Below are 21,853 nucleotides of genomic sequence, written 5' to 3'. Positions count from 1 at the left end.
ACAAGAGACTGACTGTCTTAATTACTGACCTAAAGAAAATGAAGAGTTAAAAGTTTATACATGAATGATACAATGAAATACTTCATTGTTTCTCTGATAAACACTCTCAGGGCACATAGACACACTTATGAAAAAAAAAACACATGCTCAAGCAAGGGCAAAAAGGCAAGCAGCCGTGCATGTACGCACACATAACGCATAACACACACACACACACACACACACACACACACACGGTCGTACCCCCTCTCCCATGCCGTTTCCCCTGGGCAGAATGTCGGCATATTCTCAATAAAACACCTTCTTAGCAGTAATAGGCCACTGTTCTCATTTCACTGCTCCCAAAGGGCTCATGATAAATTTAGCAGACATACAGTTCAAGCCTCCTCCTCTTGTCTCTCGCTCGCTCTCTCTCCATCTATCTGTGCTGTGTTCAGGCCTGTACGCCATAATTACCCATACTCTTTCTATCCAAGCCGTCTAATAGATCTTGCTGTTTATTCACTCCATCACTTTGTGAGTCACAGAACCAACACTATTCATTTATGTCTTGTTACAGATAATTGGAAAGCACAGGTTGACTCCTTTGCAAGACTGACACACAAACAATAACGCGCTCCATCTCAGATCGGCTCTACGGTTCCCCGTATGACTGTCAGGGTGACAATGGGCCGGGGGGGGGGGGGAAACTGATCCCAGATAAGTGTTTGCTGGTAACCTGCTTGAGTTTAGCATTTGAACCGCACAGTCATTCGAATCCTCTCGTGAAGAGTCATCACAAAACCACTACAGATGTGACGGGTTCTAGTACTACTACTATGACGAGATCTCTTTGTTTAAAGACCGTTCTTAGACCTTTGTGTGGGTCTAAATAAACTCATTAGTAACGCTGTCCTGTGACTAAACGTAATCCGTTGTTTACAGGTTTTAGCATGAACAGGTGTGATGTTAACAGAAAACAGCTGGTGCTGTAGGCAACAACCTTCGTTTTGAAGGACCAACACACACACACACACACACACACACGCACACGCATCTTGAATGTCACTTCTATTAATGAATGAGCAGAGACCAAACAGTCATCTCTGACCTCTGACTATCATGACGGCAGCAGTTTCAGTACAGTATGTGTGCGGTGTTGATATTTGGCACAGGTAATGAGGAACAGACAATCACTACAGAAGCCACAAACTCTGAAATGATTACATGTGCATTTAGCAATTTGCACTATGACAAAAGCTGCTTAATATCGAGCAGATCCTGTTTTGCTAATCCTGTGCTGATACGTTAGCGAAAAGTGTTCCACCACGGTCTGTGCTTCGCTGCGGCTTTGACTTCAGTCAAAACACGAGCTTTTGTTGGTGATGTTGGACATAAATGAAGTGGGTGGGGGAATGTTGTTTTCTTTATGTTCTATTGTGATTGACTCAAAAAAAGGACACGCTCTGAATCAGACACTATTTTTTGGAGGCGTCATCAAAACATTTCGATCAGAGGAAAGAAACACAAAATCTTAAGAAACAAGCTACCATATTTGAACAGTGTAAGAAAAAAAACGAAAAAAATCACTACCTGCTGTAAAAAAAAATCTTTTCATTTAATTTATGTAGTTTTTTTCATTTAATTGTTTTTTTTTGTTTTTTTTACAGTACGCACACCTATGCGTACTTACAGTCTATTTACCTAAGAAAGTACTGGTTCATTTAAGGTAACCACAAGGGCTAAGGTTAGGTTTAGGTTAGGGCTAGTTTTTACCCAGTAATTGTAATAACTATAACATGTACATAGAATGTACATGGGGAACTGGACTGTAAAATAAAGTGCTACCGAAATGTGTATATTAATACCGGTTGGACAATGAAACTAGTATTGGAGGTTTCATGGCTATATATGCGTGGCCTGGTGGCGAATCTTCACTGATTTTACATTCCATCAGTAAGAGCAGAGTGTGAAGGTTGAATTAGCAGAGCAGTAGCAGCTGTCCATAAAATACTGCAATCCACACAACATAATGGGAGACATATCAGAGTTCAAAGGAGGAAAAACTGTTGGTGCACAGCGAGAAGCTGGCTCATCTGTGACCAGGACGGCGAGTCTTTGTGGTGCATCGAGAACGATAATATCCAGGGTAACATCAGCGTACCAACACGTACTGTAGGACGAACCACATCCAACAGGAGTTACTGTCGACGCAAGAGGAAGCTGTCTGAAAGGGATGTCCAGGGACTAACCTGGATTGTATATACATAAAAAAAAAAAAAAAAAAAAAACTGCTCATTGGGAGCTCCACAAAGTCAATATTCATGGTCAGGCTGCTATTGCCAAACATTTGGTCACATTTGCCAATGCCAAATGTTGGTGTCAATGGTCCCAACAGTGCAAATCTTGGACTGTGGAAAATGTGAAACGTATTGTTCTCTGATGAGTTCACCTTCACTGTCTTTCCCACATTACGGTGTGGAGAAGCCGCAAAGAGGCTTAACAGCCGACTGTTGCGGTCCAGAGTGAAGCATGGCGGTGGATCAGTGATGGTTTGGTCTGTAATATCAAGGCTTTCCCTGCTGTGCTTGATGGGCGCGTCACTACCAAACCATTCCGGAGGACTAATGGTTCAAGCATTGTACCCTGAAGGGGGTGCCATGTATCAGCATGATAATGCATCAATACACACAGCAAGACTTGTGACAGAATGGTTTGATAAACATGAAAGTGAAGTTGAACATCTCCCATGGCCTGCACAGTTACCAGATCTGAATATTTTTGAGCCACTTTGGGGTATTTTGGAGGAGTAAGCCAGAAAACCTTTTCCTCCACCAGCATCACACGTGGGGTGAAACATGTATCGGTCATTCCCAAGATTAACTGATGATGTTTGGCTGCAAAAGGAGGCCCTATTTACGGTTTGTGTGTGTATATGTAAATATATGAATAAATATGTAAATATTTTATTTATATACATACATACAGTAAATATTATATATGTATGTATGTATGTATGTATGTATGTATGTATATGTATATGTATATGTATATGTATATATGTATATATATATATATATATGTATATATATATATATATATATGTATATATATATATATATATATATATATATATATATATATATATATATATATATATATATATATATATATATATAATATTTACTGTATGCATGTATGTATATAAATAAAATATTTACTGTAAAAATAAATAAAATAAAATAAAATAAAATAAAATAAAATAAAATAAAATAAAATAAAATAAAATAAAATAAAATAAAATAAAATAAAATAAAATAAAATAAAATAAAATAAAATAAAATAAAATAAAATATGTAATTGATTCCGGTGATCATTCTAATATGCTGATTTGGTGCTCCAAAAATATTTCTTATTATTATCATCAATGTTCAAAACAGTCGGACTGCTTAATAACTTTGTGGAAATTGTAATACACATTTTTTCAGGATTCTTTAATGAATAGAAAGTTCAAAAGAACAGCATTTATTTGAATCTTTTTTTTTTTTTTTAACTGCTGAATAAAAGTATTAACACTATTTTAAGGTGACGTAGTTACATATTACTACATGTACTTACTATAGTAATAACAGTAAATTATGCATAATTTCAAGTAACTAAGCATAAACCATATCCTAATCCTAACTGTAACTCTATAGTAAGTACAGTAGTTAATTAATGTTACTCAGTACTTATTTGAGTAAGAACAATGTTACTACATCATTTTAAAATAAAGTGTAACCAAAAAACTATCATTATAACAATCATTTTAACGGTAGTTAACAAATAAAATATTGGAAATATGTAGATAATTTAAATAAATACTAATTACACATAATATATTAAACTAAATGTAATAATAAATGTAGTAGTATTTTAATCTTAAATGGTTTATCACAAATAAAATAAAATATTAAGTTAAGGAATCTGCTTTAATATATTCATTATACATTCTGGCATCCTCTGAGATCAAAGAAAAAATGTACTGCCATGCGCAAGGAGTGTCAGCCAAATGCAAGCGAACATCTAGTGAACATCTTTGCTTTACTAAACTCAGTCGACCTTTCCAAACAAAGCAGCACAAGGCCACAGCAAGGTATTTTAACATCTGTAATAAATATAAACCAACACCATATGGGTTTTGTCTACTCTCAATGACAATATTAATACTTTAGAAAAAAATAAGAAAAAGAGAGCGAGCGAGAAAGAGCTCAACTACTAAAAGCAGTTAAACATACACGTGCTGATCACAATAGCCCATATTCCTCTGTCCCAAGCCTCTCATGCTAACCACTGACAACCGTCAGTTCTCCAGTGAACCCACAGGCCGTCAGATGTGGCTTCACACAAGAGACTTCACCAAGCTTCTCATATTGCTGTTAGTGTTTTGGAGTCTCAAATACGACCTAATCACATATATTCATAAACTCCCCGCAGGACGAATGAATCAGTCATAGCAACACGGACCACACATCTGCATACCGTGGCGGAAAACGGATGAAAAGATGGAAAGATTTGAGGGATGAGGGGAGAAGGGGAGGAGACAAGAAGAAGGGGCTGGTGGGCTGCTCGGGGGGAGAAAAGAAACATGACTGAAGTGAAAAGGTCTCTAAAATGGCACTGTTGCTTTAAGGGTTGGCGCTCGGAGTTGATGCGACAGCAATCTGATGGTTGGACGTTACTCACTGGCTGAGCCAGACGGTCTGGAAAAAAGCGTGATGACCTCATCGTGACAGCATCATCCAAACCTGTTTCTCATCTACACATTACACATAATGCATTCTTACAATATGACTAGAAAAAACAAACGGCTGAAGAGAACAGGAATGATATGTGGCTACAGCCACAGATGGAGGAATGAGAAATACGCAGACGGTTCCTTCTGAGGTCCTTCAGAGCGAAAAAAAGCAGCAAAACGATTATGACTTTAAAGTAATAGTTCGCCCAAAAAAGACGATTGTGTCATCATTTACTAATCCTCATGCTGCCAAAACCATTTGACTTTCTTTTTTCTGTGAGACACAAAAAGTGACTTTCTGGAGAATATCTTAGCTGTTCTGTGCTGTTGTCTTTATTAGGTATTGAAGATGATTCTAGTATTCATCATGTTGTAGACAGATGGGTTGAGTGGTGTGAAAGGAACTCACTTATTATAAACGGAAAGACATTCAGATTGAAACAGTGTCATCTTATAAATACTTGGGTGTCTATGTGGATGCTGCTTTATTATGATGCATTTGATTGATAAAAAGTGATAGTAAGGGCATTTAAAATGTTAGAAATTATTTCTGTTTCAAATTAAAGCTGTTCTTCTGAACTTAATTCAACAAAGAATCCTGAAAAAAGAAGCAAGGTTTTCACAAAAATATTAAGCTGCACAACCATTTTCTATGAAAGCTTGTTTCTGCCACAGAATAAAAAAGGTAATTGCGACTTTTTATCTCGCAATTCGGACTTTTTTTCCCTCAAAGTCAGAATTGCGAGATAAAAAGTCGCAATTATCTCTTATATTGTTTTATTACGTGGCAGAAACAAGCTTCCATAATTTTCAACACTGATAATCAGAGATTTTTCTTGAGGACCAAATCAGCATATTAGAATGATTTGGGATCATGCGACTGATGCTTAAAATGAGGAATAAATTACATTTTAAAGTATATAAAAATAGAAGACAATTATCTTAAATTCTATTAATATTTCACGATATTACCGGTTTCCCCTCCGTTTTTTTTTACTATATTTTTTATCAAAAAAATGCAGCCTTGCTGAACATAAGAGACTTTTTTTTTCCTTACCGATCCCAAACATTTAAACTCCCATTCACACTGACATTATCAAGAGTTGTTGGATTGCAAACAGCCTCATTGTCATGTCCAGATCAGCGCTGGGTTGACAGACTTCACAGCCCGCGTCTGGCTTCTCGTGGCTGAGCTGGGCTCTACTGTATATGCTGTGCTGGGTTTGTCTGTAAGAGAGGCTGGAAGCTCTGGCCGAGCTCCAGCGAGCCCCAGCACACCACACCGCTAATGAGTTACAGATTGTTACACTGTGGTATACATGTGTCAGGACAATGCCATGGGTCTCCACCAAAAAAAAAACAAAAAAAAACACGGTAGTTCAAAAAAAGACTGGAGGGGAAAAAACTGCAGAGAAGAAAGAGGGTATTAGTGAAGGAGAGCCAAAGCCTGACTTCTGCACTGTGTCATGTAGCACTCTATGAAGACGAGGAATTGCAGTCTGTCTGCGCGTGTGTGTGTGGAAGGGAGGGGGTGGGGGGGGTGGGGGGTGGTGCGGTCCCTTCATCATTTGTTAAAGTGAGAGGACATTATCGCTTGACCTCCACTTGCCCTCCCAACGACTGCATATGATCATGAAAGAAAGGCAAAGAGAAACAGAAGGAGAAAGATTGTGCAAAACAGCTCTACTGATTACTTCCTGTGACATCATCAAAACACTGAAAAAAAAAACTGACATTTATGACCATTGAGGCCCAAAAGAACAAGCGAGTCTAGTTCACAACAGAGGACATTTAATGAACAGTGAATGTTATAAAATGCTCCAAAACTACTTCAGCTGCTGGTGTCTTAATGTAGGAGTGGAATCCTGTGAACAGGGTCCAACATTAAATTGCTAAAGGTTAGTCAAACGAAAAATAATTAAATAAATGTAAACATTTATTTGTAAATTTGTTATATTATTTATCTTACATATTGGCGTATCTATCCATCCATCCATCCATCCACACACACACACACACACACACACACACACACACACACACACACACACACACACACACACACACACACACACACACACACACACACACACACACACACACACACACACACACACGTCAGGTCAGGTCAGGTCAGGTCATCATTTTTACAATTAGATTTAAACCATTTACTATGTTGCAGTATTATGTTGAGTGGTTGCCAGGGTGTTGCTATACAGTTGCTAAGATGTTCTGAATGGCTGTCTATGAGACTGCTAGTGTGTTCTGAGTGTTTTCGCATTGCCTTTTAAATTGTGATCTGAATTGTTGCTTACTGGTCTAAATCTCGATAACATTCGGATCCCTAGAAAAGTCCCTTCTTCACTGAAAGTCTATGAGATTATTCATGCATTTTAGTGTCAACCTGACAAAAGGTCTGACAGCTTAGATAACTAATAGCACACTTCGCAACAAGCACATTTGCTGAAGCTTCTCTATCATTGAGTTTTTGTACAGCAACAAACTCCAGATGATTTGCACATGTTTACACCAAAAATAAGCGAACAGACCAGCTGATCTCAACAAGCGCCAACACTTTCCAAGGAAACAAACAGCCTCTCTTTTCAAGCTGCCTATTGACACCACGTTTGTTTTGCTATAAATTCTTGCCAAGTCAAGCGTGAACGCCAAAAGTTTACGCTCAAGCGGCCTTTACCGGCAAAAGTTCACGAGTGCATGAGAATAGGCATTACATTTAAACTGTGCAATGATCAACTAAACCACAATGTGTCTAGTACGGGCATTATGCTGGCAGGTGAAAATCATGTCAAAATAACACAGCCAACCCAGCTGTAATCCTCCATAGGTGGCAGCTCCCTACCCATCATCCCTTGCGGCAACGGACAGTCAACCACACCTGCTTTTACAGCATTGCCGCAAATAATCCTCTCTCTGTTTTTGGTCTTTTTTTATTTTCCCTCATTTCATGGAAAGGGTGGACTATCAAGGAAGGTCCGCAAGTGTTGTTCCTAATTACCTATTTCTCCACTCCTGATCCTGTGGCGGGCATAATTAGTTACCTGGGGCTGCAATCCAATTTGAAGTGATGACAAGAAAGCGATCCATGAAAAAGTAATAAGTTAAATCCAATTTCAGACTGCCTCTAATTAAATGCACATGGAACTAATGACTCAAGCCCTACCATTTCAGTGATAACCGTAATTAGCAAGGAGGGAGTTGCACTCTCTCGATCTTCCTCTCTCTCTCTTTCTCTTGTTGACTCTCTCTTCTCTGCTGTAGGTGTAAAGTGGTAAAGTGGCATGGACTCTTAATTATGCGTGTCATTTTGTCAGTGATTTACTCACGTTTTTTTTTTTTGACCAGCCGAGTGTGTTTAGCCTTTGCTCCGGTCTGTCACTACACCAGATGTTTATGGTGTTCTATGTTGTGTGTCATATTAATAAAGATCCCCCCCCCCATTTAATTTAATTTTTTTAAATCTCCTAGTATGACTAATGAAGAAATATAAGAGTTATTGTCTGTTACAGTGAGGAAAATAAGTATTTGAACATGCTATTTTGCAAGTTCTCCCACTTGGAAATCATGGAGGGGTCTGAAATTGTCATCGTAGGTGCATGTCCACTGTGAGAGACATAATCTAAAAAAAAAAATCCAGAAATCACAATATATGATTTTTAACTATTTATTTGTATGATACAGCTGCAAATAAGTATTTGAACACCTGTCTATCAGCTAGAATTCTGACCCTCAAAGACCTGTTAGTCTGCCTTTAAAATGTCCACCTCCACTCCATTTATTATCCTAAATTAGATGCACCTGTTTGAGGTCGTTAGCTGCATAAAGACACCTGTCCACCCCATACAATCAGTAAGAATCCAACTACTAACATGGCCAAGACCAAAGAGCTGTCCAAAGACACTAGAGACAAAATTGTACACCTCCACAAGGCTGGAAAGGGCTACGGGGAAATTGCCAAGCAGCTTGGTGAAAAAAGGTCCACTGTTGGAGCAATCATTAGAAAATGGAAGAAGCTAAACATGACTGTCAATCTCCCTCGGACTGGGGCTCCATGCAAGATCTCACCTCGTGGGGTCTCAATGATCCTAAGAAAGGTGAGAAATCAGCCCAGAACTACACGGGAGGAGCTGGTCAATGACCTGAAAAGAGCTGGGACCACCGTTTCCAAGGTTACTGTTGGTAATACACTAAGACGTCATGGTTTGAAATCATGCATGGCACGGAAGGTTCCCCTGCTTAAACCAGCACATGTCAAGGCCCGTCTTAAGTTTGCCAATGACCATTTGGATGATCCAGAGGAGTCATGGGAGAAAGTCATGTGGTCAGATGAGACCAAAATAGAACTTTTTGGTCATAATTCCAATAAACGTGTTTGGAGGAAGAAGAATGATGAGTACCATCCCAAGAACACCATCCCTACTGTGAAGCATGGGGGTGGTAGCATCATGCTTTGGGGGTGTTTTTCTGCACATGGGACAGGGCGACTGCACTGTATTAAGGAGAGGATGACCGGGGCCATGTATTGCGAGATTTTGGGGAACAACCTCCTTCCCTCAGTTAGAGCATTGAAGATGGGTCGAGGCTGGGTCTTCCAACATGACAATGACCCGAAGCACACAGCCAGGATAACCAAGGAGTGGCTCTGTAAGAAGCATATCAAGGTTCTGGCGTGGCCTAGCCAGTCTCCAGACCTAAACCCAATAGAGAATCTTTGGAGCGAGCTCGAACTCCGTGTTTCTCAGCGACAGCCCAGAAACCTGACTGATCTAGAGAAGATCTGAGTGGGCCAAAATCCCTCCTGCAGTGTGTGCAAACCTGGTGAAAAACTACAGGAAACGTTTGACCTCTGTAATTGCAAACAAAGGCTACTGTACCAAATATTAACATTTGATTTTCTCAGGTGTTCAAACTTATTTGCAGCTGTATCATACAAATAAATAGTTAAAAAATCATACATTGTGATTTCTGGTTTTTTTTTTTTTTTACATTGTCTCTCACAGTGGACATGCACCTACGATGACAATTTCAGCCCCCTCCATGATTTCTAAGTGGGAGAACTTGCAAAATAGCAGGGTGTTCAAATACTTATTTTCCTCACTGTAATTGTCCAGCATCCAATGCACTACTTACTGTATGTTAGAGACGCCCATCGATTAGCAAAGGTTCCCATGAGTTTACTGCCATACCCTGTGATCCCTATAAGCCCAACAATTAACAATTAGTGTGCTACAATTACATTTCTCACTGCTGACCAAAATAAATAATGTGCAAACACTTAAATCTTCAAAGTCTTAGGTGGAGGGTGACTGAAATGTTGAATTGGTGAGAAAACGGTCACAAATCAAATAAAACGCTCTAGAGTAAGGAAAGCAAATTGACACTGGCTTCTGGCGCCTCAATACAGCAATAACACCTAATATAGATCAGCATCTAATGATAGTATATCACACAAGACAGCAAGAGCTATTGGGTGCACAGATAATATAATGAGCTAAAGAGTTATTGGACGGAACGAAGGAGAGAAAAAGATGCAGGCTCTGTCCAGAATGGCATACTTCCATACTATTTCTGCAGTATATAATATGCATACTATGCAGTGTCAGAATATTTTCTATATGCAAAGAACGAATGTGCCAAAATGTACAACAAAGCACACCACACTGGGAACTATCCCATAATGCACTGTGCTCAACTTCACCACTTGATTTAAAGGCTGCGTCTGAAAACTTAGGCAGCTGACTTGTTGCCTTGCTGCTGTATAGGCAATGACTTTGTCTACGCATGAAAGTACTCAAAACTGATTTCAGACAGACTTCTGAGGCAGCAAAACGGTTTAATGATCTATAGCAAAATAAAGCATGCTTTAGTGATTTAGTAAGCAAATATTTAATTACTATGATAGTAATTTCTCGCTAGAAATTACATCAGAAGTGGAAAACGTTGGTCAAAAACGTACATTTACACACAAACTGACCACCAACCACAACTTTCAGATGCCATCTTTAATTTGTAGCTCAACATGTCACTGAATGGAAAGCACAGGATTGTGGGATATCAAAGGCAGCGAAGGATATATCTATGCTGCCTTCGAAAAACGATTAGATGAAGGGATCACAGGAGACAGGAAGTGAAGCCAACACTGAATTTGGGCGTTCCTTGATGCGTTCCTACCTTGGAATACATCCTCCGAAGCATTTTTCAGCTTTTGGGCGCAGCCAAAAACTTCACATTAAGGAGTACTGCACCAGCAAGAGACATACAACATAGCATACTGTAGGCTACATGTTTGAAATGTTTGTTCTATCATACTGATTTGCAAACTTAAAAACAAATAGCAAGCAGTATACAGTACTTATTATGCAGTACGCTAGGATTCCATCTTGAACACAGTCATAGAAAGAGAGAAGAGAGCATGAGGGAGAAAGACAAAAACACACATGCTTTCTTTTTCACTGGTGTGAGTGACAGGTTGGCCATGCTCTCTGTATACATAAATAAATTAGAATTTTAATTCTGTCTTTGTGTGCTGAGGCTGGTCTGCTCCTCCTCTACTTACTAACAGTCCGGATAGTGTAATCTGCCGGCCGCTGACCCCTCAGCCTGATGAGTGAAGCGGTTTAGCTTGATCCTCTCGACTTTATCTCAATGCCAGCAAATTCACACAGAACCTAAAGGTCACAGATACCGTATTTCTTCCCTTGTGGCTTATTTCCAGTGATATCTATAATTTTTTTTTTTAATACATGGCATGATACTGATATGCCACAAAGCGAGGCTGCGTGATTTTGGGGGTTAAAATTGTAGTTTTTTTTTTTTTCTGATAAAAATTGTGATACTGCACTATATTCGTGATGACTATAATAAGAAATATAACTATTGTAATATTTCACTGTAGAAAAAAGAAAAAAGAAGAGCATTTAAGGAAAATATACAAGTACTACTAGTTTTATTTCACAGTGCAACTGTAAAATTACAATGCTAAAATGTATGGTTGCCTTAATTTCATCACTTTCAAATGTTAAATCATTAAGCTTTTATATTGTCAGAAAATTGCAGCTTCTTTTTTGTTGACAACAGAAGTTTATAAGAGCTTCTCATTACAAGTTTGAGAAGATGGTTGGCACATGTTGCATGTTCCCAAACACACATTATAAGCAAGCCAAACTCAGAGAAGATGCAGAGATGAGTTCCCTGTTTCCTGTGATCCGCTCTGAGACGCTGAAAACACCGGATCATGAGCTGCTCGCGTGTGAAAGAACAGTTTCCTCGCTTCACTCTGAAACATGCAGCGCATATATTCATTACATTTAATCACAGCCTTTGCAATTTGATAATAGCACTAGGGCATATCGCAATGTTGGATTTATTTCAATTTATCGTGCAGCCCTACCACAACACCTCAGTAAAAACTAGTTTTGATGAAGAAAATGTGAGTGGTGCATGCCAGCAGAAAACTTGCGTCATGATTCTAGGGTGTTGCTATGTGGTAGCTAGAGTATTTTTTAGCACGTTGCTATGTTGTGTTTTGGGTGAAAAGAGCCAAACTCCAAGCCCCTTTGATGTTCAAGTCACTCCTTCAACGCAAGTCTAAGATGTTTTTCCTCCTTTTCCTCAGTCCAATTGCTTAGAAAATGCATAATTTGTCTGTTTCATTACCGAGTACCACGAAAAAACCTGCCTATATAGTGATTGCACACACAAACAGACTCACTCAAAGCAGGGATGTGCGTTAATTAACAAATATGCCCCTTGGTCTCCTGCGATTCCACCATGAAACAAACAACATCCACCTTGCTCAAACAAAGATAAGGATCTGAGCGAGAATGATCTCAAATAAACGTAAATATTGCATCAGACACGGCTAGCTGCTCTCTTTTAAAGGGGCGCGGATGGGGAAATGAAAAGGGCCGGATTTGCTTTGCATCACAAAGGATAGGCAAATAGAAAGCCCGGAGGCTGAGACGGGAGACAGGGATGCTCCCGGGCGCCCCCTTTAACTGCTGATGACAGAATTAAGTGTGAAATCAGAGAGAAAGAGACAGAGATAGAATGCCATACTTACTGTACCTCTATTAAATAAGCTAATGTTGTTTGCTCTTCACACTTGCACACACGTTAGATATCCATGTGCTCATAATGTGCTAAAACTGACAGGATTTCATTGTGCGTGATTTGTTAGTATTACTGTGAATGATGAAAGAACACTACGCTAATGTGCTTCCAACTCTTCAGCCCTGTCTGCCTTAATTTCCTGTTTGTCAAGCTTTGACAGGTACATGTTGTACCACCAACTGTATATATAAATGTAAACAAATAATGCCTGATCACTCACATAAACACACACACACATCAGAAAATATGTAAACTAGCTGTTCATAAATGCATTATTTATGAATAACAATTAAATTTTTTATATATTTATTATAATAAAAAATATATTAATCCAACTTTGTATTAAAATCTTTAAATGAATAATGGGTCAAAAAACAGCTTAAATTGTGGCTGATATTGCCACACACTTGATATTCATCACACTTGAAATAGAAAATCATGAAAAGTGGTCCAGAAATCCAGTCTCAAACATTGCTCAGATTATCTTAGACACCAAAGATGATAATATGAACCACAACATTTCTCACCTAATTATGCCAAAATCTATTCATCATCTGACCTATATCCACATACATTTTACAGGTCGATATTGTGTTTCAGCAATTTTCTCATTTGTTTCTGTTGTATTTCTCATAACGTATTTGAGGAGAAACATCTGAGACAGTTGACACTTCTACTAAAACATTCTGAGAACTCCATTAAGTCTCCTGAGCAGTCAGAAAGCAACATTTGAGCAACATCGGAGCTTCACACACGCACACATACCTGTGGTGCAGGCTGCTTGTCATTATTTTTAGGGGACTTGAGGGCGCTGCTTTGCTGTTGCTGTTGGAGAAGGATCTGCCGTGCAACTTGTAAGGCCTGAGTGAGAAAAAAATACAGAGAAAAAAAAAAAACGGTGTGAGAAAACAAACGTTCATGAACAACAGTGTTGTGTTTGGGGACTGACAGTCCCTTGAGAACAGCCCTACTGCTTTTTGACGTCAAAGATGTAATCCAAATGATGCCATGTTCTTACAGCTGGACAAGATACTGTTTTTCCATCTCTTCTGTTTTCAAACAAATGTACAGCTTCATTTGGTCACATGTGCAACTATTAGTCCCCAAAACAAACAAGAAGGTGAAAATAAGTTGATAGGAAACTTTTATCAAAAATGGTAATCAAAACAGTTAACAAAACATTTTCAGTGAATAGATTACAGCTGCAGGGAACAGGGAGGACACAAGCTGTTGTTTAATATGACTATGTTCAGAATAAAGTATTAGCATACTGTACACTACTGTATATACTAGGGTTGTCATAGTACCGAAATTTCAGTAGTCGGTACCAATACCAGTGAAATTTCATGGTTCTCGGTACCAATTTTTAAGAACTTTTAAGAAAATGTTGTCCTGTTTTGTCTCATCCGTTGGTTATCACTGTCAATCATCGCAGTTTCCCATTCAATCGCGTATTTAAATACGGTTGTCAATCCAGAAACTTTGCAGTGTACTTAGCAGCATGAAAAACTAAACTTGTATTCAAATTGTGAATGGGTACTAAACCAAAAGCAAGAGAAGATCCTCCCTTTATAATAACTGTTTAAGGCTGTCAATGTATAAAGCGCAAGCTCACTGAATTCTGCACTCTCGCGAAAACTGTTGTTATAATAAAACAAGCTGTCTTAATTGTACAATACATTTCTTATTTAAATCGTGTTTACAGTTGGTTATAACGAAAGGATTGGTGAGCATGCAGCTCGCGTTGAGCAAAACAAAACCTTGAGTGTTTTCAGTGGTATCAAGTGGATTCTGATGACTTATTGAGCAGCACAGTTGATAGGCCATTGCGTGACTTCACACGCTCAACAGATATGATTGTGATTGGCTACAATGCTCAACGCTTGTAAAAACACACTCTAAATAGAAACCTTTGACGCTCAGAGAGTGCTCAAACATACGTAAACAAGAGTGTTTGAAAGCAGCATCTTATCAGCGGGTACTGAATATACCCGAGGCTTGGTACGTCGAAATTAGTTTACTAGTTTAGTAGTATTATTTTAGTTGTACCGGTACGTTTGACAACCCTAGTATATACTGTATAGTACTTTTATTTAAAAAAAAGGAAATTAACACATTATGGCATTAAACATACGCTACAATGTTGTCACACGACACCATGAGTGTTATCAGCTCGGAAACAAATGATCACACATAAAAATAAAAAAATTAAAAAAAAAACTTTTAGCAAATAATGTACTTGCTAAGGTAAAAATCAACTAGATGGTAATACATTTATTATTTATAATTAATTAATTAATTAAATAAATATAAATGTATTATTAAATATAATATTTTGTTATTATAATTTAATATAAATTAAATGTAATATAATACAAAAACAATTCAAATTTGTGTTAAAATCTCTTAAATTCCTGAGTGCTGAGTAAATAATAAGTAAAAAACTTACTCTACCCAGCACTGTATACTGTTGCCTACTGTAATTTTTGACAACTGTAGTAGTTGGTCTGGATATTCTATCCATATAGAATGTTTCATACTACGTTGTCATACTATATGCTACAGAAATGTTAGTGTGGTATGCAGTCTCTCTCTCTCTCTCTCTCCATTTATCTGTTCATCTGCTTACCCCCGCCTTCCCCTGATCATAAAGCAAATAAAAAGTTTATTAGCCTTCAAAATATCTGTCAAAGGACACGGCCCTGTGAGTGGAAAACAAAATACAGTGCAGTCACATGTTTACTGGCTGGACTACTCCCTCCCCCCCCCACCATAAATAATCAGACATGCCATCCAGAGCAAACAAAAGCAACAGCAGTGCTCGGAAAAATAAAAGTTCTCCAGTTGAGCAAAAAAAAAAAAAAAAAAAAAAAGAAGAAAAAAAGGGCACCAATACCAAGAAAAGCAAGCAGCGTGTTCCCATAGAACAGCAGGGGCAGACTCACACCTACACCAGAGAACCATCTGAGTAAATAACTGCTTCATTCTTTCCACCCTCATCACACCAAAAACTCCCACAATTCAACAAACAGTCGCAGGAACATCTAAAACCCTTGGGCTTCTCGGTGGGCGGAGTTTAGTCTATATTATCTGACATTAGTGGCTTGTTATTAGCAACCTGATGCCATAAAGGGCTCGAGAAAGTGTGCAAAACACGTGGGTTTGCATTGAATGAGATGAAATTTACATCACTTCATGTAAAAAGTGAGGTAAAGGGGGTGGTTTTGAGATAAAGTGCAGGGCTATATTAGAGAGTAAAGGGTTACTGTCTGGTCCTGCTCTCTAAGAGCTCAATAAAGAAGCCATGGAGATGAGGACTGAAGTGCTGGGCTGGAGAAGCCAGCTGTTTGTGTGTGAGAGAGAGTGTGTGTAAGTGAGTGACCTTCTCATGCACTGGAGTTGTGGGATGACATCATGAGGCAGGAATATAATAACAGGCTACAGAGGGGCCACTTCAATGCCGTCTGACACTGACCGTCATCATTATGGACAAAAACACATCACGCTACACTATATTACATTAAAACGTATATTACCATATATATACACAGCACAGAAGTAAAAGGGTTATATCAAGATGAATCATATTTTCCTTGACCTTTTGAGATAGGCTGCAAAAATAATTTTCATTACAAAAAAAAAGTGTAAAAGACATTTTCGGAAAATATAATTATCTTTTTAGTAGTTTTTTTTCTTTCTTGTTTTAAGCATGAATTTGTAAGATTTCTGCTCTAAACAATTACAATTATTATTCCTAAATAATTATATATGGGAAAATTCATCAAACCTTCTGTTCCTTGCTGCGTGAATACTGTGCCGAATATCTGAAGGATCCCAACATCAGGAAAGTGCTGCTGAAGTTTTAAACAAGGTCTCTGATCTATTCAGACTGAACTTAACAGTTTATGAATTACATACCAACGGCTCCTCTGCCCTCCGATTTCTTTGTGATTTAAATTCCAGTAATAGAAAAAAAAAAACTTTCTTCATCAAATAAATCAATGAGCGATATTTCCATGCTGACCTGAGGCCCGTTAAATATGACGGAGGCTTATTTGAAAGGGACAGTCCCTAAGCCACTCTCTCACCCAAACCACCAGCACCACGCTCTCCCCCTCCCACACTGACCAGCCAGGCGCTCGCACGCAGCAGAAAAAATAAATACCCTATTTATAGAAGCCTAATTAAATATGCATGACAATATGACACTAAAGTCTTCCAGTGCCATGAATGGACTGAAACTCTTCATTTCGGGTGACTAGCAGAAATGTGAGAAAACCCATCCAGTATGAACTCAAAAGACAGGGACACGTGGATATAAACAAGTGAAATTTTGTGCTCATGTAGGTTTGATTAGCAAAAAGTCTTCTGAAAAGTTCTGTTTGAAAAACTAATTTGTCAGAATACTTGAATGTATATTATTTTGTGTTTTATATGTTACAATAATGTTATAATGTTACTATGTGTGTGTATATACACACATCTATCTATCTATCTATCTATCTATCTATCTATCTATCTATCTATCTATCTATCTATCTATCTATCTATCTATCTATCTATCTATCTATCTATCTATCTATCTATCTATCTATCCATCCATCTATATACACACACACAGATATACATACAAGTCGCAATGAATTAAAGTGTCAATAAAAATGCTTACATGTTTATTTTATTAAATGTTTTTAAACCCAAATGAAAACAAGCGGAAACAAGATTTGAATCTAATGCCTCTCTCTATGTTTTATCTCTTTTAATCAATCGAAAAAAAATATATATGCCAAGAAACCATGTGTATATATTACTAATTTATGCGTTTCCTCTCAGGTGCTCTTTCTCAGCATTTTGCAAAGTCCCATGTGACCAAAGATAAAAAATGTTGAAATGAGTCAGACCTCTTTTATAAAAAGTAATACTTTGCTGCGTACGACTCACTCTCTCACTCTCAGGTCTGGTGGTTATGCCAGACGGAACATAAAACAGAAACACGCTCCCTCAACCGTAAGATAAAGATTACTGCATGAGCACTGACGCTGCACGCGCTTTGTTTACACAGAAACTTTTATGACATAAAAATACTTGGTGTGCGCAGTTTGCACTGAGACAGTGCTGGAACAAGTATATTTGAGTCAACAGGATGTGATATTGAGACACTTCAAGATGAGGACATAAAGTACAATGTGTTGCTTTCAGTTGTTAATTGCGTCAGAAAGGCTGTCAACAAACAAACCAGATGATCAATCAGGAGATACGGAGGTCTAAAAAAACCAACATTAGGCTACGCAAAACCACAAGTCTGCTTCCTGCTGAGAACATCTTCTATATCAACTAAGACTTCACAAGCGCACCTTAATTAATAATAACAAATTTCTTGTTGTTAATGCAGCTAGCTAAAAGATACGTCTTCATCGAAAACGACGGGAAAAAGGCAATTAAGACAAAAGAGCAACGAAGGGATGATTCAAAGACTCTGTCAGGATCAAAACTAATGAGAAGAGAGAGGATGAACTTGGCACCGTTTCCGAGGTGAGCACGGGCCCCGGGCAAAGGAATTATTTGCTGTTTAACAAGCTAGCGAGCGCGGCTGACTGGCGGAGGGTAAAGCGACCCATTGTGAGCTGTCACTGTGATGTTTACAAAGCGCCCGTCCCCACACACGCACACACACACACATGCACAAACAGCCCCCTTGCGCTCCCCCTTTCCATCTCTTTGCCTGGAATTCATCTTTTGATCTGGCATTCAAAGGTAGCGGGGGTTTGATAGACGCGCTAGGCTAAAAGCAGCTCCAGACACAAGCACGATAAACTGCCAGACGATGACAGGCCAGGCATCTGAAGGCACGTTTAAAGTGAGGAGAACAACGTGCTGTCTGGGCGCTACAATAGCGAATCAAGAGACGTATTAGGCTGAACTGATCGGATACAAAAACGGTTCAAAGACAGATAATGCTAACAGATGACGGCGGAGCACAAGCGTGCCTCGCTATGGGCAACTTGATGCTAATCAGCGAAAATACATATTGATGACAGTGGATAGGATGGGGGAAAAAAGTGAAAGAAAACACGTTCATTAAAATCACTTAATGCAAAAGAAAAGGTCAGCAGTGGCTGTCTAGTCCTTTTAATTCTTGCGCCGTAACACTGCTTGAAAGTGACTCATGCGACTCGTCGAGCGCCGGACATCTGATGTCTTGCGAATCTTTCATTAAAATTCCTTGTTAGGATTATTTGATGTCATGGCTCCGCCGACGCACACACAAACACACGCGATAACCCCTCCAGGTGTTTGTGATTAGAAAACAACCCTTGAGAAGCCAACAAGGCCCCCTGCGTAATCGCTGACAGTGACAACAATATTTTTCCTATTTGTCATCTCCTACGCTCACACTTCCACACATACAGCATCCTTGTGCATATGTACATCTGTTTACATGTTGTGTTGCATTCGAGTGTAGAGTATAATATCTAAGCCAGCACTTGTGTGTGTCTTTATGTCACTAGCACATGTGGATAATGTACAGGCTTTGGGGGTTCCCTATGTTTAAAGGAGCTGTATGTAAGAAATGTATTTCAATTAATCATAAGATGGCCCTGATATGTCACTAGACATTAAGAAATCATGTTCATTTCAAATACTTATATCACTGACAACAGTAGTCCGGCCAGGATATTGTCATTTAAAAAGTGAAGTTGCAGCCCTCAACTGATGTTGATGTTGTCATGTTGTGTTTTGGCCTGAAGCGCCACCCTCCACCTATCTACCAATCTACCAATCACGAAGTCAGTAGAGTTTCAGCATCCAGGTTGCCAGCTCAGCTCTAGTTACGACAGCTGCAGCTACAAACGTTCGTGCTGGATCCTGCAGCCTATCTGGCAACCTCGAGTCAGGGGAGAGGGGGAGGGGATACACCACTCTACAGTAATTTGAAAGTGATTGCAGTACCAGTTTTGGCCACAATCTTACATACGGCTCCTTTAAGACCAGAATGGCTTGCACACAAATCCCTATATGTGGATTCACTTTACCCAGAAAAAAATGGAAAATGATAGAGGAAGTTTCTATATGTTATATACAGTGTATATATAGGGGAGTCCAGACCGGCTATCGCAAGGTCAATATTGCAAAAAAATATTTTTTGACTGGTTTTTCAGTTAAAATATCGAAAAATCCTTAAGAATTTACTTGAGTGGCAACACTGCATAACATATCAAGACTTATAATCATATAGAATTATTCAAGAAGTCTAAAAAATAAAGTTATTCAGGTTATCATCTTAATCAGTGTTGCTTCTCAAGTAAATGTATATTGTTTTAAATTGTTTTAAACTGGAAACCAAGACAAAATTACCCATCAAGAATATAATTTTTGCAGTGTATATATCAGTAACTAAGATTGAATAAAAATTCCAATTAGACAAAATCTTGTCATCTCTAGCCGTGGTTTTGTATGTTAGTTTCAAACATTTACGTCAAAACGGTCTAAATACAGTAAAAATAAAAAATGCAAACTAAAAAAAAGTAACATCATTTGTAATATCTGTTGGATAAAGTACATAATAAAACATAACAATCCTAAAAATGAATAAATAAATAAAATTCCGTTTTCACAATTGTTGTACTGTTTAAATAACAGTAACAAGCTTTTTAAAGGCATATTCCATTATGACAAATCCCCCCATGTGGTTTGACCTGCTAAATAGAAATATTACACAAATTCAGCACCAAAAATGCAAAAAAAGTCTGCATATTTCATCGGGCCTGGCAATGACAGCAGAAATGTCAAATTTAAAAGCATACTGTATAAGTTACATAGAAAATGACTTTCTCACACAGTTCCATTGATTTGAACTGTTAACTAGTAAAAGTGGCTGTTAACCCCAGAGTTTAGCAAAATAACAAACACCTCCAAAGAAAAAATGATCTGTTTAATGTTTGTCAGGAGGCAAAAATGAACAAAAAATGTTTTTCACTGATATGAAAACTTTGCTGAGACAGTAAATGCTGGACATATGTAAAGACAACAGCTTGTGTTAACCTCTGAGGGTCTGGTTTTGTGTACATCAAGGCAGGCCTGACTATGAAAAATGAGATTCGGACTAATCGGGCCTTTAATTGATGGGAGATGTGCGTACAGGTGAAACTGTGTCCCAGAGGCCATTGCGAAGTAGAGGAGGCTGTTTACACAGCGTTAAGAGGTCTGGAGATTGGGCTCCTCAGACACGGCACACAGAAAAGTCTGCTAATAGATTAGCGCATAGCACTGTCGTGGACTAAGCACATCTTCTTGTTCTCCACAGAGCTGGAGGGCTTTTTCTTAAATGTCACAGTTATTAGATTGACTTTTTTTTTGGGCAGGATGGTCCTAAGGGCTTCCTGGGAAGGTTTAAAAGTTGTCAAGGTTTTATGAGAAAGTTTAAGGAAAAAAATATATCCGGATACACCACTATACTGCTTTCCCAATCGCTTATTTTAATCCAGTCCCAATCCATCGCTGTCTCCTTTTAGTTAAAAATGCCAAAGTAGGCTGTGAGAGTGATCCTTAAAGCAACAGTACACCTCAAAATAAAAACGATGTTATTTATTCACTCTCATTTACATTACGTGTCATTCCAAACCCATTTGAGTCCTTTCTGGGCAACATTTAAAGAGATATACTGCTGCTCAGAAGTTTGGCGGTTTACGGAAATGCTTTTGAAAGAATTCTCTTATGCATACTAAGGCTGCATTTGTTTGATGAAAACACAGTAAAACAGTAATATTGTTCAATATTATTACAATTTAAAATAAGCATTTTCTATTTTAATATATTTTAAAATGTGAGTTTCAAACTTTTGAATGGTAGTGTAAATTCAATAATGAATACATTTAAAACCATTCTTGCAAAAGTTAAATTTTCACAGTGTTTTAGAGGCAACACAAGTGCAGTCCAATAACTGGCCTCAACTATAATAAAGACAAA

The 21,853-nt window shown here is 38.3% G+C and overlaps 1 protein-coding gene across 10 annotated transcripts in view; it reads right to left on the bottom strand.

Annotated features, from left to right (window-relative positions):
• Nucleotides 1–21,853, bottom strand: part of foxp1b (forkhead box P1b) — a 196,968-nt gene that overhangs the window by 55,258 nt on the left and 119,857 nt on the right. For 9 of the 10 annotated variants that reach the window (XM_084129443.1, XM_084129454.1, XM_084129453.1 and 6 more), the window contains one exon: nt 13,652–13,747. In XM_084129443.1, the coding sequence (XP_083985569.1) occupies nt 13,652–13,747 (96 nt within the window). Of the gene's footprint in view, nt 1–13,651; nt 13,748–16,673; nt 16,962–21,853 lie in introns of those variants that run through there. The other variant, XM_084129444.1, reaches the window with a different exon arrangement.

The sequence above is a fragment of the Abramis brama genome (assembly GCF_963993115.1).
Source record: "Abramis brama genome assembly, chromosome: 11".
NCBI classification, from domain to species: Eukaryota; Metazoa; Chordata; class Actinopteri; order Cypriniformes; family Leuciscidae; genus Abramis; species Abramis brama.
The sequence above is the reverse complement of the archived record's forward strand: the minus strand, read 5'-3'. Positions and strand labels throughout refer to the sequence as shown.